This window comes from Aythya marila, assembly GCF_965140915.1.
Source record: "Aythya marila genome assembly, chromosome: 16".
In the NCBI taxonomy this organism is placed as follows: Eukaryota; Metazoa; Chordata; class Aves; order Anseriformes; family Anatidae; genus Aythya; species Aythya marila.
Genome location: NC_139057.1, coordinates 9,034,162 through 9,060,196, shown reverse-complemented (window position 1 = coordinate 9,060,196; position 26,035 = coordinate 9,034,162). Strand labels below are relative to the sequence as shown.

Below are 26,035 nucleotides of genomic sequence, written 5' to 3'. Positions count from 1 at the left end.
GCAATGAATCTTTGGCTCTTCACAATATTTTTTGATAGCTAGTAGAGCTGTGTGTATTTCAGAGTTAAAAGGGAAAAAAATCCCAGAACTTCTAAAATTAGAAGAGCAATGATACAACTCCATTGCTATTACATGCTGCATTAAAAATAAATAAATAGATAAACTTTTCAAAATTTAACAACCCCAAAGCTACAGTAAACACTGAAACAGCCCTTGCTGGAAAGGTACTCTAATGACTAAAAATACCAGTACAGTACCAGTTTTCAGAAGTGAAACATCTTAACAGGCATGACTTACAGTTACTGGAGTTCCCTTTGAGCAGTAACACTACCTTTAAGTAGCTTGCTCACCTGCAGCATTAGCTCTAGTCATCCCCATTGCTGCCCAAGTCTGTGCTTGACAGAATAAATGGGTCAGCTCTCAGCAGCCTTCAGAGGCTGTGCAGCCGTGCAGTCCTGAAGCCCCCGCTCCTTTGTAAGCACCACCAGCCATCCCTCATCTGCTTATGCCCCAAACCTGCACCCTGACGCAGGTAACGATGAGGGGTGATTTTCTGTTTGCCCTCTTCTTTTACAGCTATCCTTCTGTTCCTTCCCTCCTGATACTTTCCAAGGGTTAGACATACATGAACTGGTCAAAATCTGATTTTCTCTCCCTGCTATACCTAAGTTTTTTCTAAAGGCCATTTTTATAATCAGTCTCTATTTCAAAAGGTATTTTCTCCCAACCCTGCATTCTCTTTAACGCAAATTAGCAAGTTTGTCAGGACATAGATAATATAACCATAGACATCTAGAAGGAGGCCAGGATCATACAAAATATACATTTTCTTAAGCTATGTTTCACTAATAAATACAAAGAACAGAGTAGGCACAAGTGGCAAACCTCTTTACGCTTCTCACGTTACACCTCACTAAGTCTTCATGCTGAACTCTTCCACAGAAGTGTTCGGGTTTACTTATTTTGTCTACAGCTTTGAAGTAGGCAGTTGCTTGCACAGAGATAAGGTAATCAAAGCCCAGGGTACTACATGATAAACTGAACCTATGCTTTCAAGCAAAACCCTTAAGACACCACAGCAGTTTCAGATACATGTTTTAAAAACAATTATTTTAGTTACAGAGGTAAACAAGTAATTCAGTACAAAACCCCTAAGTCAGTTCTGCTATTATTTAAATTTAATATACTTTTACGTTCCCACATTTTCAGAATTTGACATGCCACTGGTTGTCATCTTTAGGTTTATTCATTACAGTACGTGGGGCAGGTCACACGTTTCAGATAGCCTCAGACTCACGAAGCATCACTGAATCCATTTTACATTTGCTTCACATTTTTCAAACTTTTTTTTCACAATCATGAAATATAATTTATTTTTACAATACAGACTGATTCTTCTGCATTCTGCACAATCCTGCCACAAGAAGTAAGCAGCACTAAAATTTAATTAAATTCAGCAGCCATAAAACTGCAGAACATATAGGGCTCTTCATATAATCTTTGAGAGTCATTAGACAATTACGTATAGCTGGAAATCTCTCAAACTCTTATAAATGCAAATACTCTTACCAGCAAACTTTAGCATCTTTAATACGGAAAATGGTTGCTGAATTCAACTTTACTTTTATAATAATTTTATATTAATACCTCTTAGTTCTGTATGTTATCTTTAAAATATAGGTCAAACGTTTCCTCTTGGTGGTCTCTCTACCCTCTTGCACAACTTTCGTCCATCAGAATTTTTCTGACCCTTAAACATAAGGAGCTGACACAGTTAGCTTCAGAAATGCAAAATGGCACCATGGACCATGCATTCTGGTAACAAACGTGTCAATCACACAAATGCTGCATACTTTGTTAAAGATTGTAACCCGTATAGAAGTAAGGCACGTCAGCATCTGCCAATGCCATGGGTTAGTATCTTGAACTTTACGATTTCATGTGTTTGTGGAAAAAACAACTGAGGAGCTGTGCACAAGCACACAGCACTCCTTGATGGTTGCAGGCTGCCACCCAGGCAGCATTCTGAGTGTGCCTGAGCACGAGCATTTGGCTTGCAAAAGCTGACCATGCATTTGGGAAGACTTAAGCATTTTTCTCATGTCTTTCAGACTTGATGAAAAAAATAAAAAAACGCTTTTAAACCCGAGTACAGTCCTTTTAACAACATCTGCCAAGAGAATTCAACTAGGCAAGCTTGCTGAATACTACGTTGATTAGTACTGCAGAAAACAAGTTCCACAAATTTAACAATAGGAAATCCATACAAGATTTACTGCCAGTACAGATTTTGGTAAACACTTTTAACCCAACCTGTGTCTAAAATCATTGAAACTAGAGTTAAAAGCACACAACATTTACAAACTGTAAACCATAGTTATGACCCAGTTACTGAAAGGATTATATTCTGGGAAGTATTTTACTTCCTGCCCTCTCCACAGAAATGATGGCTGTGCATTTTACCTTTTGCAGTGCTGGATGCAGATGCTGGTCTGGAGGACCTCTTGCGCTGTCCATTCTCTACAGTTTCCTGTGAAGCGGCAGAATCCTCTGTTCTTGAATTTCTTCTACTTGGAGTTTTAGACTTTTCACAATTCTCTTTTGTCTCATTACTAATAAAGTGGGACAAAATATTTCTGATGAAGTGTAAGAAGGATTATGTTTTTCTATGCAACTCAGACAAGCTGAAGGATGGACCGACACAGGTACCAGTTCCGGACTATTAGCACTGAAGATATGAAATGCTAGAGATACCAGAAGAATGACCTGAGTAAGCCAGAGTATAGTCCATTTCTATTAAAAATTATCAGAGGATACAGAATTGAGAAGTCCTCAAAGAGAATATTTTCAACATTAGAAGACCAAGAAATTAGATGCATTATAAATTGTCTGCTCTGTTTTCCACAGGTGCCACCATTACTGAAGTCTAGGAAAAGCAAACAAGTTACATTAGAGACTGCTATGATATGGGAATACAGAATTGAAATTGCAGATGAACATAAGGAGGAATTATGAACGCTTAAGCAAGTATGCCAGCTCTTGTTTTCACTACAGAGACTCAGTTAACTGATCTATATGATTTCTTCACACAATAAAAAGCTTATGGTTTACTTAAAACTTTCTTCAAGCTTTACAGCGAACTTCTGTTATAAAAAAAATAGTTTTAGGTAGTGTGGAAATTAGGTTTCTTGTCACCAATACAATAAATGGAGTGTTACATCTTGTAATCAAACTCCTCTTATTTTGTTACTATTAGCCCTGTAAACTCACCCTGAGGTTTGGGGGTTTTCTATTTAATGCGCTTATGCCAGACAAACTGATGACTAAGTAGTTTCTGAACATTAAGCTAAACTTATCTCCTGTGAATTCAAAGATAATTAATCAAATAAAATATTCCACTGAAAATGGAAAAGGAGAAAGAAAACTCATTCTATGACCTTTGTCTGAAACCTGCAAGATTTCATTAAAGGATGCCTTAATCAGAGAACTGATGGGAAAACACACAAAGCAGACCTGTGCATTAGAGGTTCTACTACAGTGTCAGTATTTCAGAGGAAGTCCTGCTTTAAGAGAAAAGAAACTACTACAAATACTTGCAGTTTTAAGCAACAGTTATCTGAAATAAAACACACTTTGTCAATAATAAGGAAAGATAGTCACGCATTCTCAAAAGCAAGGGAACACAAAGTAAAGCAGAATATGGAAGCACATTAATTGTCTCAGACACAAAACAAATACTGAAATCAATTTCCCCAGTAGTCAGTACTATGGGTAGTCTATAAACTGAACCAACCAGGTGACAAACTGGTCTTCCAGTAAGTAACCTGGACAGCAGAAACAACAGACACCTACTTCAGAGGAGATCTGGAGGATTGAATAAGCAAATGGGCATCATCAGCTAAAGTTTGATTATTAGGGATAATTGTTGAAGAGTTAGAATGAGTGTCCTTAAGTTTGGATTGTTTCATAGGGACCAATAGAACTCTACTTTGATTTTATAGAAAGAACTGAAGTTGGCCCAAGTAAAAATATTTCTGGTGTTTTGGATGCTACAAGGTTGCTCTGAGGTTTGTATTGTTCACCATTTCACCCTGGGAACTTAAAGCTGACTGCTGTGAATATCAGACATCACTACATTTTTAGTTTGCCTGAAAACGTTCCTTCTTTTCCAGTCTTGCTCAGAAAGACACCAATCCAAAAAAAAAATCCAAACAGAAAGGTACTTGATTTGATGTGCTCAATGACACTTCATTTGGACAATCCCCTCATCTGTCAAGAGTCTCACCTTCAGCTTTTTAGAAGAATTCTACCCTAAATAAAACTTGTCAGAATTTTAGTTCATCTTTGATATAACTACAGAAAGATCCCAACCCATCTGAAGGTAAATATATTTACATATTCAATTCAGAGTCTTTCCTGATCTGAGAAAGTAAATTGCATTACCTCCTTTCCAAAAGAAGACACTGCCTTATTTCCTGATGAACCAATCAAGTAAATTAATCCATTTACCCTGACTTATGGGATCATTTCAGTCTGATAAAGGTACCATCAAAAACATGGCCAGTTGTGCCAGCAGTTATCAAACACCTTACAAAGGTCTGTCTAGTTGCCTAGAGTGAGTGTAAGAGCTTGGTAGTTTTAGAACAGAATAACAGACATATAACAGAAATAGATCTTGAAAACAGTATTTTCTTTAGACAGAACACAGCCATTTGAAATTTATTCTTTTAATCAGTGAATGTCTTGAAAAGGACAAGATGAAGATTCTACCATGCTTTCCTACCGGGTTTCAACAAAGTGTCAAAAATCAAACACAGAGGAACTCCGGAGAAAACGATAACTAAAGCACATATAAATTATAAGAAAAAGAAAAAATAAAAAATAAAATAATAAAAAAAACTTTGGAAAGACCTACTTTCAGGAAACAAAAATTTACATGACAGCTACTCTGAAGGCTTTTGGGATTGCACTTTAGATTTGTTTTCAGAAAATATCAAATGCCAGAACCATCAAGACCCTTCCAGGATGTGAAACACTCAGGTCTGAAAGGATGTAAGGAAATACTGCTCAAATCATGAAGACAGATTTGGGAAAAAGTTACCTTACATTCTGTATTTCAGTAACATTTTGAAACAGTCATCTAGCCCAATTCTTCAGCATGAAAGAAAGGGTATGGCCAAGAAAGTGACAAGACAACATAGAAGAATTTTTTAAGTTGTGCAATTGAAGCAAAGAGAAAAGGACTTCCTTGCATGAAAGCTGTATCTATTCTGAATCTATATAAACTATCTCCTTACCTTTGACCAGCAACTACGGGAGCATTTGTTTCAAGTTCTACAAGAGAAAAAGATAATTTTTAGGTCTGCTGTAGAATTACATACTTGCTGACAAGGCATGACTATATCACAGTTGTCTCATTATGTGTTAACATCTGATGAATAAGCTTCCCTCATCTACTGTTACTCTCAAAGCAAATCAAACTCACATATCAAATGAAGTGCGACATCAGGCAGTGCTCTCTCTGATTTTGGCCTGCATCAGCTATGACAAAGAAAAGTTAAAAGAAACCCTGCAGAAGGAAACTACAGAGAAACTTTTCAAGAAGGGCTACAGTCCTCTCCCTTTTAAAATTTCTATTTTAGTCAGTTTATTCCTTCTAGAGCTTCTACATGTAATCAGCTTTACACCTTAAAAATACTGATTGGAATCTAGCATACGTGTAAAATTGTACTTTTAGTTATCCCCATATGTACCAGACACTTTGTTCAAATGGAGTACCTGTATCTAAACACAGTACCTGATGTGAGAAACTGCCACTGATTTAGGGATTATCATTGAAATGTAACATCTTAATGCACTGTTAGTTTATCACTTCACCTATACTGGACTTCATCTCACCCTTGAATACCCCACACTGTTCAGGACAGTGATGCACAAAACTGTGGCTTTGCCTTTAGGAGCAATTTAGTACTCAAAGTTTGCTATAATGCACAGAAGGAACAAAACTGTAAAAAGAGTAAGAAGGCATAATGCTAGTCCTGTTATGATAAACAACTCCTTATGATTTGTACTGTTGGAACATCAGACTCTTCATTGTAAGTGTATATATTACCATGTCCAAAAAACTGTCTCGGTGACAAAAGAAAAAAACAGACTAAGTAACATATAGGAAGAGTTATTTTTCTTCCTACCTAAAACTTGAATGGACAGAACACTCCATAACAAAAATCAGTAACACCAGTGCTTTTTTCCCTGAGCAGGAACTCCCTAATACGACTACATAAGCCCTAGTGCAGAGACAGATGTAACCCTGACAGGGTGCACGAACATCTTTAAAATTAAGTTTTATGAAAGTAACGTAGTACAACTTTTACTTTCTTCAAGCTTAAATTCTCATCGTACTACATAAAGCAAATTGATGGAAGTGCCACTTCTCATCTTCACGTCCACATCTATCCACTTCCCTTACTCATCTCAGAAGCTGCTTTTTAAAAACACCACAGAATTGATGTGCATGATAATAGATGGCAACAACAGAAAGTCATCTGTCATGACTCAATCCTTGAAACATTGCAGAGAGTTCATTAAAAGCTTTGAACAGAGCGGGGGAAAAAAAAAGGATCAGAACTCCAAAAATTATGTTCCTACGATGGCTTTGGGAAATATTTTCAGAAGCGTCCCATATCAGAGAAAACTCCTATTTGCTCTTAAAAACTTCAAAACTCAAACACACCAAATGCATCATTACAAATCCAGTCCTCCATGCTTACAACTTGAACTTATAAAAACTGCTTTGGGGATTTTTTCTTTCATTTTATTCATTCCCCTAACTGAAGCTCCAGCTTTGGAGATTTCTAAAGCACAACATATCTAACAGAAAAATAAACCCATCAACAACAATAATAATAAAAAACCACCACCAATCTACGAAGTATATTCATGATTGATAAAAATATTCATGATTTACCATTTTGAGGCAAAAACACAATGAGCTTAGTTCACCTAAATTCTGCTTTTCCAAAGTAAGATTTACCTGTTCTTTGAACAGTACTTTCTGATGTTGCAACTGAACTTTTTTTCTGCGTTAAATGTTGAGAGGATGCTAGAATAGAAGTGGAGGGAAAAAGCATTATTTTCAAAGAGAATCTCAATTTATTTTTTTTATCATGCAATTGGGCTGCTTTTGCAAAATTCTGAATCTTCCAATTTACTGCATTTTTACATTTATAGATGCAATTTTTTTAACCCATCCACTACTCCCTCCCACCCTAATACCTCTCCCTTTTAAAAAAGAAATAATGAAAACAAAACACACACACAAAAACCCTTTAGCAAAGCTACTCCAAGCAAGTTTTCCCAAACTAGAATAAGTGATGAAGTTAAGTATGAAATAAAGCGCATTTTTAAAGGTAATGTTCTTTTCACTAGACAAAGAAACTAAAGAAAGACCTAGAAACTAAATAGTTTTCTCTCTCTCTCAGCTTAATGCTCATTTCAAAAGAAAAATAGCATCTTTGTTAATCTGAATTCATACCCTCCCTCACTCAAACTGCAAAAGAGCAAAACGTGCTTCAGAGGCTCCCATGATGAGCTCTGTCAATAAGATAAAGTGACTTTTAATGTGTTTTTTTTTTTTTCCTTAGGTTGCCAAGTTAAAAATAAGATTAAAAAACAATTCCTGTTAGACAAATGCCTTTCAGTTTTCCCTTAGGTGTGATAATGAACTTAATGAAGAGCATGGAGATGTGAAGTTAAAGGTTCCCATTTAAATAAAGAATATTAACTTCCATTTGTAAAAACACAGGTACATTCAGATGCTTACATCGTTGTCCTTCACTAGTTGATACCACCTCCCAAATCTAGAGAGAATGTACACACTGTTACTTTGCAGTCAGAATATTCCAGACTGGAAACACAGATTGCTTCACACTTAAGAATAACTGTATCCATACTCTTGAAGTTGAAGCTAGATACATTTCCTGATTTTTTTCTTACATACTAAGTTGAGCAGCAGCAAGAGCATTTGAGAAGTGCTATCGCTGCTTGCTGTTTTAAGACTGCTTTACAGTTTTATGTCGTGATTCTCCTGTCAACAACTTTTTCTCCTAACAAAAGAGGACTCCTTCTGTGAAACTCAAAGTAAACATTTAATAACAACATCTAATAGCATACAGCTAAGATGTATGTATCCACATCTAAGACATCTATCCACAAGGAAATGGAAATTCACACTCAAGCTGAAGCTCTCAATTCTACTGATTTAGGTGGATTTTATCTTCTATGATTTTATCTTCTCAAAGATAAAAGTCATGCCTAAATTCAAGATATGAAGCACAATGGATATTCAAATAGCTTGATTCAATAGTGATGGCTTATTTCCATACCATTTTCAAAAGATTAAAACCAGCCTCAATAAATAGCAGCGATGTCATAAATAAAGTTTGCCAGATGCTTGAATTAAAGCCGTAAGGAAACAGGTCAGGTATGAGGATATTTTATGTCACTGTATGTGACTTACTCATAATTCCATTTTCAACTGTCTCTCTGAAATTAACATTTTAATTTTTTCCCTCGACATAAGGTGTGGGACTTTTTTTTTGTTTTCCCTGGAGTAGCTCAGCTATTTCCCTAGAAGGTTAAGGTCCCCACACTAGAATTATTAAAATTAAAACACAGTATCACAATTAAGTCAATGTATTTAAATATTACATTTATAAAAGCTCTCTGGGAAGGCTAAAGCAGAAAAAGCCATCTACCAGTTTAAAAGATGCCTTAAGCATTGCTTCTGTCATTGCCGATACATCCAGTTTTGCCTCCCCACTTCTAAAATTTATATGAAGTCACTCTTCTGTTATTGCATCATACGTTCACATCAAACACCACATCTAAGCAGTAAATGAAAATTAAGATAAAACATCTGAAATGCAAATCTTGTTGAAATACAAGCCTGTGTATTGCTCAGATATTAAGAACAAAAAGCAGTGGTCTGCTTATAGCATCTATATTATTGCATTCACGGAAAAAGGCACGCAAGAAAGTTACGAAAGCAATCTGATGTCTTCCATTTAAGCAGTTCAACAGTGAACTTACCTGTATTTTGCAGCAGTTCCTGATGTGATCCTGTTTTCTCCTCCACCAAACCAACCCCAGTTTGCTCAGCTGGTAAGCTGCTGTGGTTGCTACCATTAGTGCATGGTGTTGCAGGTGCAAGCTCTGGGACTACTGGAGTGGTTACAGCTGACAGTGCACTTGTAGGAGTGCTTGTTGATAAGCTTGGAGACACAGAAGCAGAAACTGCAGCAGCAGTGCTAACACTCACATTGCCAGGCCCAGAAGTGCTCTGTTTTGTAAGACTGGGTGCTGGAGGTGTCACAGTTTTATTGTCTAGTTCTGCTGGTGATTGTTCTGTTGCCAAACTGTTTGGGACTGACATTTCTGGTCCCTGACCTTCTGCTTCTCCATCCAAAGCATACTGCTCTTCCCCCTTCTCGAGGGAGCCCGTGACTTTCTTACATGCTTTTGTAAGTAAGAGTTGACCAATCTTGTCTACTTTTCCCTTTCCCTTACTTGATGAAACAGGACTTCGTCTGTTCCCAGATCCTGGACTGCTGGTAAGAAGAGGTGAAACAACAGGTCCAGGCTGTGTCACTGTAACAGAGCACTGGTCACTCGATCCATTGCTTTGAGAAGCTGCCTCCTCGAGGCTGAAGTCCTTCGCTGGCTGGGCAGGAAGATGCGAAGAAACATTTGAAGTCGTGGTAGCAGGAGAAGGCAGCTGAACAGGAGGTGCCAAGGGATTTAGAACCAGGGGCCTGCTCGTGGGAATACTAGGAGCAGGGCTGCTAGAGGACGTGCTAGGAGGTGCAGGGGCAGAGGAGAACTTTATATTCTGTGGTATATGTAAGGGACCCACAACAGCGACTGACTGAGGCATTAGGCTAGAGTTAGATGTCATCGGTGCTGCGGGAATCGTGCTTGGCTGAGACCCTTTCATAACCTGAATTATTGATGATGAGTTTATAAAAACAGGTGTAATGAACTGTGGCCGGGCGTTAGACTGAGCTGCCGACTGTCCCTCAGAAACCATAACTTTGCTGCCTACATTAGGCATTGTGACAACAGTAGACACCAACGCAGGTTGCAAGTGAGATGGCAATTGTGCCGACGTATTAGCAGAAGATGTAATAGGGTTTGAAGTTACAAAAACTGTTATCTGGTTGGGTGGTAAAGGACCTGAAACAGAAGAAGAGCTGACAGGCCTTTGCATTACTGGAGGAATGCTCTGTGTAACATTTGAGTTTATTTCTCCCAGTTCCTGATGCCCTGGATTTGAACAGGACTCATTATTTTGAGGCAAGCTAAGTGAATTAGATGGCTCTTTGCTAGAGGATGTATCTTGCAGTGGAGGAATGACAGCTATCTTTTTTAGGTCCTCCACAGTGGTGACTATTGGTGCCATTTCAAGACCAGTCAGCCCAGGGGGCTTAATGGTTACATTAGGAGCTCCAGAATTATCAAGAAGTTGACTTAAAGAAGTGGGTGCTTCCTTCATAGCTGGAGATACCATGGGTTTACTCTCCTCCAGAACTGGAAGCTTACCTGTGTCTAAGGCCTGCCCATCTTTTTTTGACTGTTCCTCTGGAACCAATGTTTTTATTTCCGGAGTAGGGATAGCTTTTAGTTCAATATTGGGTTGGTCTTTGTTACCTTGGACACCTTGTGTGCTCTGGCACTCATTATCTTGAGGAACACTAAGGCTCTCTTTACTGTCTTCAGCAACAGCAGGTACAGAAACTGTGGGATTCTGATTATTTAGCATGTTATTATTTTGAAAACTTGTCACCGGTGTTGGCAAAGAAGTGGGACCAACCATCATATTTCTTTGCATATCTATGTTCTGCAAGAGAGATGGATTCTGCTGAGTATTCAATGATAATTTAGCTGCTTTTGAGTTTTGTCTGCCAGGGCTTGGTGTTGTTTTCCTACTGGATCCAGGACTGGACCTTCGACTACTGCTTGGACTTGCTCTCTTTGTTCCTCCAGTGTTGGTTTGTTTTCCTGAATTCATGACCACACCTTCCAATTTGTGTGACTGTGGAGCAGCAAAATTAGACTGATTGTTAATTGTGAGATTTGATGGGGCTTGTCCAATGGCCTTCAAAGTAGTTGGATTAAGACCTTGCTGATCAAATCCTCTGTTGAGATTAGGCCTGGGAGGTAAAGGAATATTTATCTGAGGAGGGAAAAGACCAGCTATAGAAGCATTGAGTCTCTCTGGAGACAGGCTTATTTCAGAGGGTTCTGTGCTAGGTGGACGGTTATTAGGAGTCTGAGGATAATATGGCCTTGGGCTAGCCCTGTTTGGGGTTTTAGGCCTTGAAGTTTGTGATGGGGTGGCAACATTTGGAAAATGGTGTGTGAGAGTGCCAGGCAGAGAATTAGACTGCTGTTGAGGACTTGCACCTTGGGCAGTTGAAAGTGTGGATGGTCCAGGTTTGGGTCCCGTCATCATTAACTGGTTCTGTGAAACTACTAAATGAGATGTCAAATTATTCTGAGCTCCCGATGCTGGGGGGACTTCAGTTCCACCTCCTTCTGGAATGGAAGGCACTGATGAAACCTCCCCTAGAGGTGAGCTGGAAGGATTCTGTACATTATCTTGATAAACCATTTTTCTTGCATTGTTTCCCAGAGAAGGATTGCCTGGCAAGGAAATTCTCTGTTTATCAGGAGATGGAGGCACTGATCCTGGACCTTGTAGATTAACCATTACTGGCATGTTACCACTCTGCTGCATTGGCATTCGTTGAGCATCTGGATTCAGAGGTCCTCGAGGTGGGTGAACTCCTTGTGGCACAGGAAGCCTGACTGATTTGGGATCCTGCTGCATCATAAGCATCATCATCATTTGCTGCTGTTGCTGCGGTGTTTGTGGTGGTGCCTGGGCTTGCTGTGGTGGTGGCTGTGGTGGCTGCTGCTGCTGCGGCTGTGGCTGCTGTGTATGTGGCATGAGTTGAGGTGGCATCTGCTGAAGTGGTCTTTGTTCCACCGGCTGAGAAGGATAACCTAAGAAGACATGGTGACATTCATCAAAACACAGAGACTGAAAACATTTTTACTTAATTTATGAATGACCTGCACAACACTGAATTGGAGAACTCCCAACTTTTAGCAGCTACTAGCTATTACTCTGGATTCCTCCACCTCAAATAGTCTCTACAACTGTCCCCAGGCTTGTTTTTACTTAAAAATGCAGAGTTGGACTTCCACAAATTAGTTATCCTTAAAGCAAACCTAAAAGTTTGACAGCCACTATGGAACATGAACTAGCAAGCTTGATACAGATCTGACTGCTCCTAGCATACAAAGTAGATTCTACAATATTTCACTGAGCCAAAAATAGTGCTAAAAATAACCCACGTGGCTTATAACATTAAATTCCTGAGGACTTTGGATGTAATCCTTCTTATGTATAAAGGGTAATTCCAACTGTAACCTTCATTTCTTAATTCTGAAAAATCACCTATTGGCTAATGCTCAGATTTTACAGCACCAGTTTGTACTACTGCTGGATGCACAGGAATCTTTATCAATTACGATACTGCTAAATAATTCTGCAGAGTTCATCATGATACCTGCAGAATGATACATGAGAACATGGCCATCTATTCATACTGAGCTAATTCAAATAACGCACTTAAACAATGGCATCATTTATTTACTAGGAGAAAAAAAAAAAAAGCTTTGGACATGAGAGAATGCAAAAAAAAAAAAAAAAGTACTGTCACAAAGATCAGTAAAAATATCTATTGTAGTTACAACATTCAAATAATCCACATAAAAATCCTACTACCTGGTGGCCTACTTGCAAAGTCTGAAAGTTTAGGGCCTGAGTTATCTACATTCATTCCTTGATCTCCAGACATTGATGACTGATCACTCTCCTCCAGACCACCTGGACGAGGTTCTGAAGAGCTGAAAGAAAAATAACTGCAATTTAGATACAGCCTTAACACCAGTGTTTGAATTCCGCTTTTACTATTGTCTCAGCACTTCTGAACAGACCTGCAAGCAACTCATGGAAATACATCAATGCTTCAGGTATAACATGACCAACGTGAACACTTGTTTGAGGTCTGCTGACAATCGTTCCCGTGCCTTACATACTACTCAAGAAGCAGCAAGATGCCTGTTGCTCTATTCATCTAAGCATTTGACAGCAAGTAGAATATGAGCCAGCAGTGTGCCCTGGCAGCCAGGAGGCCCAACCATATCCTGGGGTGCATCAAGCACAGCATCGCTAGTCGGTCGAGGGAGGTGATTGTCCCACTCTACTCTGCACTGGTGTGGCCTCACCTCGAGCACCGTGTGCAGTGCTGGGCACCACAGTACAAACAGGACGTGAAACTGTTGGGGAGCGTCCAGAGGAGGGCCATGAAGATGGTGAAGGGCCTAGGGGGGAAGACGTATGAGGAGCGGCTGAGGGCACTGGGCCTGTTCAGCCTGGAGAAGAGGAGGCTGAGGGGAGGCCTCATCACAGCCTACAGCTTCCTCGCGAGGGGAAGTGGGGAGGCAGGTGACCTGTTCTCTGTAAGCACCAGGGATAGGACCCGCAGGAATGGTGTTAAGCTGAGGCAGGGCAGGTTTAGGCTGGACATCAGGAAGAGGTTCTTCACCAAGAGGGTGGTTGCACACTGGAACAGGCTCCCCAGGGAAGTGGTCACTGCACCAAGCCTGTCCGAATTTCAGAAGCGATTGGACTGTGCGCTTAGTCACATGGTCTAAAATTCTGGGCAGACCTGTGTGGTGCCAGGAGTTGGACTCAATGATCCTTATGGGTCCCTTCCAACTCAGAATATTCTATGATTCTATTTGCTTCTTTCCTTAATTAAAAAACTCAAATTCAAGGTAGAAAAAAATAAAATAGGCAAGGGATACTCCAAATTACATATAAATAGGCTTCCCTCACATACTGCCATCACATCTCTATTAACAAATAAAAGGAGTAGATGCACAGCATTTTATTTCACTGGTATCACCACATACCCAGAGGTGACTAGCTCAGGGTGTTGGAGACCTCTATTAATGCCACAGCACAAATACATTGACATATCAGATGTTCAAGGTCAGCTGGCAGAGCTTTCTAAGATGCTGAGGCTCTAGAACTGATGCTCCAGGAGACTGCAGGAGCATTTAAAATTGTTGAGATTCAGTGCTCAATACTTCCAATCAGGACAGCTTTTGCAGACTTGGGAATAAACCACCTTTTTATAACTATCAATACATATGGTCAGAGAATGCAAGATAAAGAGGGATGAAGAGTAGAAGACCATAACTGCTTATCTGCTTCACGACTACACCAAGGCTGTAGGGAGATCTATGTGATAAAAGCTCAAAGTTAAAATTAAAGATACCAAAATAGGTCCGCTGCCTATAAGGAGAGGCAGAATTACACAGAAATGCCAAGGACATAAGAAATTTTCAGCAAAACAAGAACTTGAAGTATTTAAAGGTGGAGAGATCTCTGCTATTTAAGTTTACTTGACAGTGAAAGTTTCTGGCATCTGCACAGCTGATGGGGAGAAACCCAGGCCTGTCCTAATGTCCTATTAACTACCTAAAACATGTTTAAAGAGCAGAGTGTGACATGAAGGTCCCTGAACTTTCACAGGTCAAAAGAAGGGAGAACATAAATCAAGAGAGAAGAAAGTTAAGGAACAGAACAGCTCCAAGCATTACTACTGAGTAGGCAAGTATTGCCAAGGAAAGTATTTGGAGTTAAATCTTTTGTCTAATCCAGCACACCATTAAGTTTTATGATGCAGTTGTTACAGGCTTATCCGCCCCTGCTAATAAATATGATGAAAACTGGCAAACCCCAACCTCTTCCTTCAGAATGGCCACTTGGCATGAAACCCCAGAGTGTACACAGCCTCCGGCAAGCACTGCAGCAAGGGCACGAGCCCGGGGTGTCTGCTAATGCAGCCCACAAACACGCAGCCACATGTCCCAGCAGCATGTAGTGGACATGAGTGGGAAAAATTTCCGACAACAAGATCTCCCACAGCAGCTCAGCCTTTGCTGTAGGCCACGTGGTGCAGGCAACATGAACTGCCTAAAATTGTGAATACCACCTTAAATTTGTAATTTTGCCACTGGTGATTCTTTAAAACGGGAGTGGGGAATAAAAATGCAACAGCTAAAGATTAGACAAAAAGCTGGTGTGCGAGCATTACCACGTAAACAGGTTTACCTAGAAAACAATCTTTGTGTAAAATCAATTCTTAAAAAACACCTCCTGCCTGATGGGTTCCACCAGGCGAGCTACAAACAAATCCTTGCAGAATAAACCTTGAGTTTTATTATACGGTAACAAAGAATAACAGTGACCGTGGGAACACCTGCTACTATAGTTACTGGAAAAATTCAATATAAATTGAATTTCAAATGGAGTTGAAATTCATTGAACACATTTAACAACCACCAGATATCTAAAAACCCATCAAATTCTAAACACAAATAACTAGCACGACAATAAGGCTGTGTGGGAGGGATAAACATTCCGTATTTGTTCTTCCCTCTTACTGCTCTCGGCGTAAGAAGGCACCAGCTGCACAGCATGGATTATCAGTTTCCTAAGCGCACCCCCAGCTCTACCAGCCGCACTGCCAAGCACAGCGTTCAGATGTAAAATCCCAGTCGGAGTGGAAGAGAACTCCAGAAGAGAGAAAGCAAACCAACAAGAACCAGGGCTGCAGATGGTGAAATAAGCCACGCAAAAATAAAGCTACAGAGAAGAGGTGGGCAGGACCAGCCCTGCTGACGTGGTGCAGTGCCAGGCACCACCCGTCCTGGTGCCAGCGGCAGCAGCGTTTTACCACGCACCTTACTTCCACCAGCACGTGTGGCCAAGGGCTGCCAACAGGGCAACGTGCTTGTGCTGATGTTTAATACCATTAACAACACGTTTTTCTCCACCATCACCTTTCATCTAGCATCTTTTTCCTTGTTTTCCATCCTGTTACCTATGTTTTTCCACAAACAGACAGAATCACTTTTAAACCACCTATTTATTCAAAATGTCTCGGTTTTTATTCCAGTGTTTGAATTGCTCAGTTAGGCAAATCCTGAAAGCTATTTTTAGATTCAGTTGAATAAAGTTTTTCAATAGTACACTTATCCCATTTAACAATCCCATGCGGCCCAGCCTACAAACTGTTTTATTAATGGTACTGCTGCATTATTACAACTCCACAACAATTTCTAACAACAACAAAAACGGAATCATTTTTAGTGTTATTATCAAGTTCGCTGCATTTCCAAACAAGGTTTGCTGCTTTGAATTCTACAGTTCTGAAGAATAACTACAGAGAAGCCGTGATGAGAAGCACCTATTTATTTCTGATACAAAAGGTATTGATCCAAGTCAGACACAAAAGAATCCGCAATTCCGAGGCAAGTAAGCACTGAGCTTGGCGAACTATGCCAAGGATGCAGACAGTGAGTGAGGCAGGAAGGAATCATGACCAGCTTTGACTTTGTCTGCACTGCAGTCTCCCTTCTTCTGCTGGAGAGCAGTCTCAACTTTTCACTCTAACCCCTTTATGAGGATAACACCCTTCTGCATGCTCCTGTGAGGACAAGGGATCAACACACAGCCAGTTAAGAAACAAAATGCTAATCCGTATCAGGCGACAAACACATTATTCTGCAAATAACAATGCTAGGAGAAAGTTCACTGAAAATCAAAGTGATAGAAGTAGAAAGTAGTATTTCTTTTGTTAAGTAAACAGAAATCTCATTAAAAGCATCATTTATGAGCTAGAAATTATTTTAAATTTTTAGATCTCAATAGGAAAATCTTTAATTTAGGCTTCTTTTATTTTGAAAACTTTATAACAAGCAAATAGTCTTCTGGGGCTTGGTAAGCTCGGGGAAACTTTATCTATCCCTTTATTGATATTCCCAGGCCACACGGAAGCTGGGTGATCATCAGCAAGACCAATGAGAACAGAAACATAATAAGGCTTTTCTTTAATGATTAATGGACTTTCTTTTCAGAATAGAGTGCCAACTCTTCTGCTCCCTCTGAACCCATGGCAATACAGCAGTGATTGCTATTATTTTATTGAAATCTATTTAGAATTGAAGCAGTTTATTTCTACACATAGCACCAGACCTTCCCTCCTAGAAATACATGGACGTTTCTGCATCTAATTTGGGGCAAAAAGAACTGGCTTTCCATGAAAGACGCAGATGATGAATAAAGACACAAGGACTGCATATTTTACTTTGCTTTGCTTTACCTTCTCTATGCAGCATTTCTAGATCACCAAAATACAAGTAACAGCTCCTGCATTTTACAGTACTACGGAATTAAGATAGTTAAGGACTTTCACAAAAGATCCCCTGCAACAGGTTATGCAAATTTGGATATTCTTGTTTTGTAAATTTGTGCAAAGTTCTTCCATTCTTTCCTAAAGTGAACTGGGAGAAAAAAAAAAAAAAAAAAAGACAAAAAAAAACATTTCATGATATGGATTCCTGTCAATTTCCCTGTGGCTCACCTGCAGCCAAAAGTTATATACAGCACATAATTAGATATAGCAGATCTGCCTACATATTCATTTTAGCTGATTAAAGACACAGCAGCAGTAGTCAACCACCCTGTGCTGGCATTAATACACTGCCACCAACAAAAGATCACAGAATAGCTGGCCAACAAAATATACCAGTCAAAGAGGAATCAAAAGATTCAGCAATCTTGTATTTCTACTACATTAATATGTTCATTTTTTCTCAAATACTGTTGCATTTGCAGGTTCTTTCTCAAGGCTTGTGGCTTTCTTTTTCCTCTTAGCCTATCCTAGGGCAGGAAGGCCAGCATTGCTTGGGCTTGTTATCCCCATACCAGAGAGCACCACACTCAAACTCCTAGCTGCAGCTTCAACTAAAAGAGAAGTCTAACTCAGTCCCAAGCAGAAACACACAGATATACACACATCTCAGAAAACAGCCACCCCCCCTAGCCCCAGTCTATACAGCACATCGTAATACAGAGGTTTATAACTCTTCTGAAAGCTGAAAGTACTTCCCAACCTTTGATGGTGGCTGTCAGACTGCCCAAGAATGGCAGCTTCCCCTCCAAAGGCCACGGCCCCATGTGTCCACTGAGATTTAAAAACAACTTCTATACCTCCTCTACCCAGTAAATGTAGTAAACATTGCTGTTTTGAATAGATTTATAACTGAACTAGGATGTTTCCATCTTTTTCTTTATCCTGAATGAACTTTCCAGGGGCAGACTTGCCATGGCACTATCATTTAACGCTTAAGAGAAATTGCTAACATATGAAATAATACAGGGCTCACTGCATGCTTGCTGAAAAAAATACTGACAAGTTGCCAGCAGGACTTTCCCAGGTCCCATATAAAACCAATGTGATATTAAACCTACTTTGTCTGTTCCAGTTGTTGATTGTTTTTCTTCTTCCTTGGAGGTTTCTTCTTTTTTGGCTTATTGGCATTCTGATTATTTTGTTTGTTGTTCACACCGAAGTGTCCTGCCGATATGTCACTTTGTAGAAGGTTAACCAAGAGCGGACTTGTGAGCGTGACATCTTTATTGACAGGAAAACCAGGATTCTGTCCACAGGAAATCTGATTCCCATTTGGCGTTCCACTAAACCCAGTACTGAAAGGCAGTCCGTGGCCAGAAAAATGACTCCCCGAAGCATTGTTGTTTCCTTGCATTGCTTGCATATGGGAAGGCACCATGTTTGGCTGCTGCACGGGAACATCAGGTAACATCTGTGTCAAGTTCACATCATTATTCGTTGTTGTGGTAGTATCCCCAAGCTGCTGAGATATGTGGGTGCCAGGTCCAGTAGGTCTTAAAACTTGCCCTTGAATCCCCATAACCTGAGAAGGGTTACCGTTCACAGGGCCTTGCTGTGCCATCATCTGCCCAGTGAACTGCACCATGTTACCCTGCATGTTTGGGGTTGGTCCTCTCATCATTTGAGCTGGCCCCGTCATAACGTTGGACTGGTTTTGAGTATTAAAAGGCTGTTTATTTCCTTGCATCTGAGCGGTCATCATCTGTTCCATCAACGAGTTTTGCTGTAACAAGACCTGGCCTTGAGGTCCCATCATCTGATTGTGTGTAGACATCATCTGTTGTCCCTGCTGGGGAATCATCTGTTTGGGCGGGGTCATCCTTTGGGGTGAAGGGCCAAGATTTTGGTTTTGTGGTGTTACCATCATTTGGCCTTGTGGCATGAGCTGAGTTCGAGAAAGTATCATCTGGTTTTGAGGGTTCATCGATCCCTGAGCCTGAATGTTTACCATCTGTCCTTGGGAGGATACGATTTGCTGATGCATTCCCATAAGCTGAGACTGTGGTCCTTGTTGTGGCTGGCCCTGTATGTTGCCCATGTTAACTTGTGGCACCCCACTAGCACCAGCCTGCTGGTTGTTCATATTTCCATGAAGTCCCATTAAATTGGTCTGCATCATATTTGGTGGGCCATGTGGTGCTTGCATCTGATTCTGAGGAGGTCCAGATCCTTGGCCACCTTTAATAAAAAAGGCCAATTAGGAAACAATTGGAGTGGTATAAAAAGTTTTCACATCTGGCACTTCAAAAGAGATACATGTCATAAGAGGAAATCATACTGGCACTTCAAAACAAACACTTAGCCTGGCACTTCATGTACATACGACGCTGCAGAATGACTGAAATTCCTGGTAAGCCTTATCTGCACATAAGTTTAAAAATATTCCACAATAGCACCCAACTCAATGGAACAATTTCCAACTAAACTAAACTTCAAAACTGAGGCTGTTTTAGAATGGATTGCAAAATACACACACAATAGTGATGACATCACATTATCAGGGTATCCATAATCCAGATGAAATGCTACTAACAGAATTGTTAAATGGAGGCATTTGTGAACTAAGGATTTAATTTTTACAGGACTGTCTGTAAGCAGACTTCCAAAGCTTTTGAATGAAATAATTATCTTTTCAAATCACAAGAGCTTTTTATTTATTATATTTTTATTTCTGTTTCTAAGATAACATCATCTTTTTTTTTTTTTCTGGACAAGAAGTTCCTTTTATGTTTCATCTTATTACCCTTAGTCTTCAATTGTCAACACTACTTCTATTTAATTTCGAAACGGATACTTCTGGATCCTAGTATAGCAGTCCTAAGCAGTAACACTTGCGTTGTTTGAAAACCACAAACAGCCTCCCATTTTAATTTTCCTCATTTAACAATATGCACAGCACACCACTGCAGCACTTTCAGCCCCAGGTAGCTAAAACTCTCTACTACTGGCAATAATTTAATGTTTTAGTAATTGTGTTACACAAGTATAAGCACAGTTTTCTACCAAAAAAAAAAAAAAAGAAAAAAAGGAGGAAAAACTAGTTCCAAACAGACCTGTGTGCTGCACACTTTGGCTAGTTTGTAGTTGCGGAGCTCCGCTGTTCACCGGTGTTCCTGGTGCGGTGGAAGGCACCTGACCTTGCATGAAGCTCTGGTTAGACTGGCCTGAAGAGAACCCAGGAGGGAGGCGCTTGGGCATTCCTTGATACAAGAATTTTCTTATTAGTAAGTGTGAAAAGAAGGAAGAAAGAAGAAAAAAGGGAAAAAAAAAATCTACAACTGGATTACAATAGGAAAAATACCTTTGAATTTGTACTGTCACATTACTGGTTTAGGCAGAAAGTTTTTTGCCAATATACGAAACACACTGAAGGCGTGCTTACAGTTCTTATCTGTGCAATAGCTCTGTCTAACAAACCACTACTACTCAGTTCCAAATGTAATTCTGCTCCTAGATTAAGCAGAAAATTAAACCCATGGAAAAGGGAAAACTCTGACTTTTTAGAAATTCATGTAAGATAGTTCACTGTTTTCTCTATTGTATCTCATCTCTGATCAGACCCTTAACTGCATCCATGTACACAAACATCTTGTATTTTTATTACATTTTTTTTATTTTTTGAACAGGAACTCTCACCATAACACAACAGGTACACACTTTTTAGCACTCCTTTGCACTACTGGTGTGTGTACGCACGATCAGAATAACTCTTCCATCCAAAACGGGTTGAGAAATCTCCAGGGTAATGAGAGAGAATGGGGCAGGGCTACATACAAAGAGTTTAGAAAGGCTGCAGCAAGTCCCAGCTTTGCACAAGTAACCCTGCTATTCCAATAGCCAGAGAGAGACATGACAGCTCTCTATCTGGCACAATGTCCACACCTTGACACATCAAAACACCACTGCTGCTCTAGGACAGAGAGCAAAAACATCACTGTGCCTACCAACATGAGCAGCAGCTTAAAAAAGACCCACTTTAACACAACTTTAACAGAACCCACTTCTTTTAATTCACCATCATATATATAGTGCCATGGACCTAGAAGGAACCTTGTCCTCCTGCATTTTTCTTATCCACAGACAGAATTTAACCTTGGTTCTGTGGTTACAGCCTCCTTATACACTTTACTGTATTGCTTATGTAAAGTGAGCTGGTCTTAGTTCTACAATTAAAACTTTAAGATAATCAAGTTTACAGGTCAAACGTGAGGTACATCTGCAAACAGGGAACAAATACTTCTTCAGGCATCACCTCACAGGACTATAATTTTAGTTCTGACCTTTTAGGCAAGTTCTGCATACAGAAATGCTTGAAATGAGAAAAAAAATGTTAATTTGGCCTATTCGCAATCTAATAAAAATTCTGATTTGCAAAATTAACTATGTGAAATGAAAGTGTTCAAAGGCAAGATAGCTAAAAAAATTGAAAGATCCCTAAACACAGCTTAAGCATGGACATTAGCATGGACAGAAGCCAGGCAAAAACCTCCACAAGTGGAAGATACCTTTACTGAAATCAACAGAATCCTGTCTTTTTAAATCAGTTGAGGATTACTGATTTTAACAATTAAGTTCTAGAGTGAGTCCCAAAGAACATATTTTGATAGTTTATTTGGAATATTATTTTTTAATAAAGCAGAAGCAGGATTTTGTCTATAGCAGGTTTACGTAGAAAACAAAGAGAACACAGATTATATGCTATCTAGAGGTCAGGGTTACCCTACCTAGAGGATAGTGATTTCTGACTGGGGATATGTAGTTAGTGAGACAAAATTGTAAAGAAATGTGACATTTCTAATAATAACAGTTTGAAGATGGAGACGAGAGAAGATATAGCAAGTACAGGGTGCTGGCAGGCCCTAAGAACAGTTTGGAAGAGGAAAACCCTGAAACTAAGACAATTCACGTAAAACAAACTCATCCAAACTCGAATGAGATCCACAATGCAGACAGTGAAGACACAGGACACTTGCCTAAATCAGTGGACCAAAAAATAGGTATTCCTTACAGATTTCAGATGTGCAGTGTGAAAATAAAGGAAACTAAAATCCATACAGTACTGTGTGTATTTGTGGACAAAGAATACTGCTTATATTCTACAAGTATGGAAAGAAAAAAAATTTAAAGACTTAACCAAGAGCTTGTGTACAGGTATCTGAGAGCAGCCATTCAAGAGAAAGATGAATAAATGAATATTTTGAGAGAGTGAGAGAGAGAGAGAAAGAGAGAGAGGGAGAGAGAAGTGCTAGAAGAAGTCAGGCAAAGTACTAGAAAAGGCTCACGAGAGAAAAAGAAAAACAAGGACACAAAAGATCTTTGGATGGACAAATGAAATTCTTTCACTGTTACAGAAGCCTTCGAAGAGCAATAAGGCAAAGATGTGAGTGCAGAGGTCCAAGGAGAAAACTAAATACCACACAACCAAAGAGGAAGTGAAAACATGCTTTGACCTCCTCGTTTTAGTGCAGGGAGTAAATTACCATAGCAGTAATAGCTCTTTCCTCTTTTGTATGGGAAGAAACTGATGACAAATAAAGACAGGATGTACACACAACTTAGAAGGGAAAATTCAAAGAAAAATAAAAGCCTCACTTCTATAGCAGAAATTTAAGTGGTGGGAGAGGAAGCTGAAGAGAAAAAGAAAAGGTTCATTTGTTTTTGTCACTTTCTCCCTTTCTCAAAAGGAACAAAAAAGCAACATCGAAACAACCAACCCAAAACACCTCTGAATATCCTGAACTTGCTGTAAGGCAGTGAAAGAACTGTCAAGAGGATGACTGGGAGTCGTAACTAGCAACTGCATACAGCAATTTCTTTCTGCACTGGCCAAGAGTTTACTTCTAGATTATTAACAGAAAGCTAGGTAGTAGAACTGAAGTAACACTGATGCTAGTTCACCCACACCCACTTTATCCATAGACTATGTCTTTATTTTGTCTCTTCGAGGATCTTTTCAAAAGGAACAGTAACCTAGACATTTTATGTTTTTCCTTTTAAAATAAAAGACTGTCTCAGTACTTCTTACCTCCTAAGCCAGGGTGCAAACCTTGTGGACCTTGGTTTTGCTGCTGCATCACCATGAAGTTGGGGGGTACGTTCCCCTGTTGCACCATAGGATTACGACTGGGAGAACTGACAGGCTGCTGAAATCCCTGGGAAAGCGTGCTACTCTGGGGAGGCCTTGGTCCCATCTGCTGCTGCGTCTGGTTAACTGTTGGAGATGATGCAGGAGATCCCTGCTGGAAGGAGGAGGGTGAGGAAGCAGGAGATTTGTTGGTCAGGTGGGGTTGCTGTAGTGGTGTAGGAACCCGTGAGGGCCCTCCCTGAAGGCTTTTCATTTGAGGAGCAGTAAACTGGCCAGGATTGCTCATTTGGGGAAAGTTTGAGTGAGCCTGGGAAGCTTGCTGGCTTCCAAAAGGGTATGGAGGTGGAGGATGAGTAGGAGTTTGTACTGTGGCTAGAGATGGTCTTGCTTGAAGTTGCTGCTGCATTTGTCCAGACAATGGGGCCTTTTTCCAACCCTGGTTTACTGTCAATGTACCCAGTGCTCCCTGGGTTGGAGGAGGCTGAAGTGCTCCTGAAGGAAGCTGGTTCCAGCCAGGGGGAACCGGAACCTGTGCTGGTGAAGTAAATGAAGGTCGAATACCCTGCTGGGGCTGCTGATGTGGCTGTGGAGGACGTGTCTGCAACTGTGTTTGTTGCTGCAATTGCTGAAAGTTGGCTGAGTTCATTTGCCTGTTTACAGGAACTGACTGCATTGGATGGAGTTGCGGAGCTAAAGATCCAGATGGATGATTTTGCTGCTGGATATTTAGCCCAGATAAAAGTGGGTCCATTGCATCTATTAAAATAGCAAAGAAAAGTAAAAAAGTAAATAACCTACTGTAGGCAAAAAACACCACAAAACAAGAAAGGATAGATTGTTTGCTTGCATATGCTCACTCTGCTGAAGTTAGGGTCTAACAAAATGCTCCAGTGTTTCAATTTCTCCAATAGACAGAGCAGGCAATGCTCTGAAAGTTTTCAAAGTCTCTGGGAATCCTGAGAAGGTCTCATGAATTTATAACCTCTCCAATAAAACAACACGGTAACTCCACTGCACTTGTTCCTACAAACATAAGCCTTCTACATACGTATTGGTAGAATAATACAGATTATTAGCAGCATTATTTCTACCAACTAAAAATGTGGCATAACAATGAATTAAGACAGTATCATAAGCTAGCATTCATAGAGTATTTAAAACATTTACCACAAAACACTGTAAAAATAAATACTGCAAATGTCTATAGAAGCTGGCAAGTATTACCACCATTTTACTGAGTGAGAAGTAATAACCTCCTCTTTTTCTATAGTCCCAAAATGCAATTAGCTTATACTACCAAAATTATGAAGAAAAAAACAAAACAAAACTGAACATACAACCCCCAGCGCCTACACCCCCACAAAATCTCCACACTTTATGCTTCTAGTTTATCTACTCCTGCAAAAGCATTTTGTCCTCTGTCTAATGCATTTGCCTCCTACCTGCCTCGCATTCAACCAATCCCTTCCTTAAAAAAAAACTCAATCATAACAGCTCTAGTGCTCTCCTAGCAAAAGGTACTGCCACTGTGCAACGTATTTGAACAAAATAACAAGCAACCCGGTGACTTTTAGATACCCAAATTATCTGACAAATGTTACCGTATTAATAGGGGCAGGGAGGGTTCCCCAGAAAGAGCAACTCTCAGAAAAGGTAAAGGAAATAATGCAGGGTAACTCTGTAGTTCATTTACTAGTGCGTATGCTGAAGAAAAGATAAAGAAAGAATATTTTCAGGTAAAGGTCAGTGTTACAACTAACTGTTACCACCTGGCTGTGAGGAAGGTCTAGGTGTTCTTGGCTGCAGCTCAGTACTAGCACCACTTGCCACCATAGAGGAGGGCACATTCCCACTCTGGGACATCATGACAGCTGCGGCATTGCTCATTCTTATTAAACCTTAACAAACAAACAAACAAACAACAACAACAAAAAGACAATACATATTATCAAGTATCGCAGTTTTACATCAAAAGAGTTTTAAGATTTTTGATTTGTTAATAAAACGTGTCTTTATAAAGAAGTCAGTTTAGACGAGTTGTTCCTCCAAAATAACCTGAGGACACAGATTTCTGCCTCAAAATTCAGATTGTCTGTAATAGAAGAAGTGAACATCATACTGAAGCTGTTCCTTTAGCACCAAGCCTTTTCAAGGCTATAGAAAAAAACCCTGCCTACTTGAGAATTATTTGAGACTTCAGTTTCCTGACTAGCCACTAAAGTCACTTGCCACCAAGTGGTAATACTGTCAAAGTTACGCCTATAGTAGGTTTCTGAAAAATCTGATAGTAGAAAGTAGCTGATTCATTGTAAGAATAAACAGTTTCATTGTTTCTTTTACAAAGGCTGCTATCTTGTAAAATGGTTTATATAGTTGACCTGCTGGTTAAATTGTTTTATTTGTATTGTTTACCTGTATGCAGCAAATGAAGCTCATGATCATCACAAGGAAGATCAGAGCAACTGCCTTCAAAGTCAAACTTCCTTTAAATATTTTATGTTCTTTGCTAAGCACAATGATTTAAACTACTGTAATCAGGTAAAATGTTATT

General features: G+C 39.8%; 1 protein-coding gene across 5 annotated transcripts in view; it reads right to left on the bottom strand.

Annotated features, from left to right (window-relative positions):
• NCOA6 (nuclear receptor coactivator 6) overlaps positions 1-26,035 on the bottom strand; it is a 42,194-nt gene that overhangs the window by 1,337 nt on the left and 14,822 nt on the right. Inside the window, exons 6-14 of one of the 5 annotated variants that reach the window (XM_082772973.1) lie at positions 25,254-25,382; positions 23,425-24,240; positions 20,453-20,599; positions 18,458-19,577; positions 12,854-12,975; positions 9,091-12,066; positions 7,034-7,102; positions 5,298-5,334; positions 2,464-2,612 (exon numbers count right to left, since the gene is read on the bottom strand). In XM_082772973.1, coding sequence (XP_082629099.1) covers positions 2,464-2,612; positions 5,298-5,334; positions 7,034-7,102; positions 9,091-12,066; positions 12,854-12,975; positions 18,458-19,577; positions 20,453-20,599; positions 23,425-24,240; positions 25,254-25,382 — 5,565 coding nt within the window. Of the gene's footprint in view, positions 1-2,463; positions 2,927-5,297; positions 5,335-7,033; positions 7,103-7,340; positions 7,860-8,756; positions 8,886-9,090; positions 12,067-12,853; positions 12,976-18,457; positions 19,578-20,452; positions 20,600-23,424; positions 24,241-25,253; positions 25,383-26,035 lie in introns of those variants that run through there. The other 4 variants (XM_082772972.1, XR_014318578.1, XM_082772975.1 and 1 more) reach the window with 4 other exon arrangements.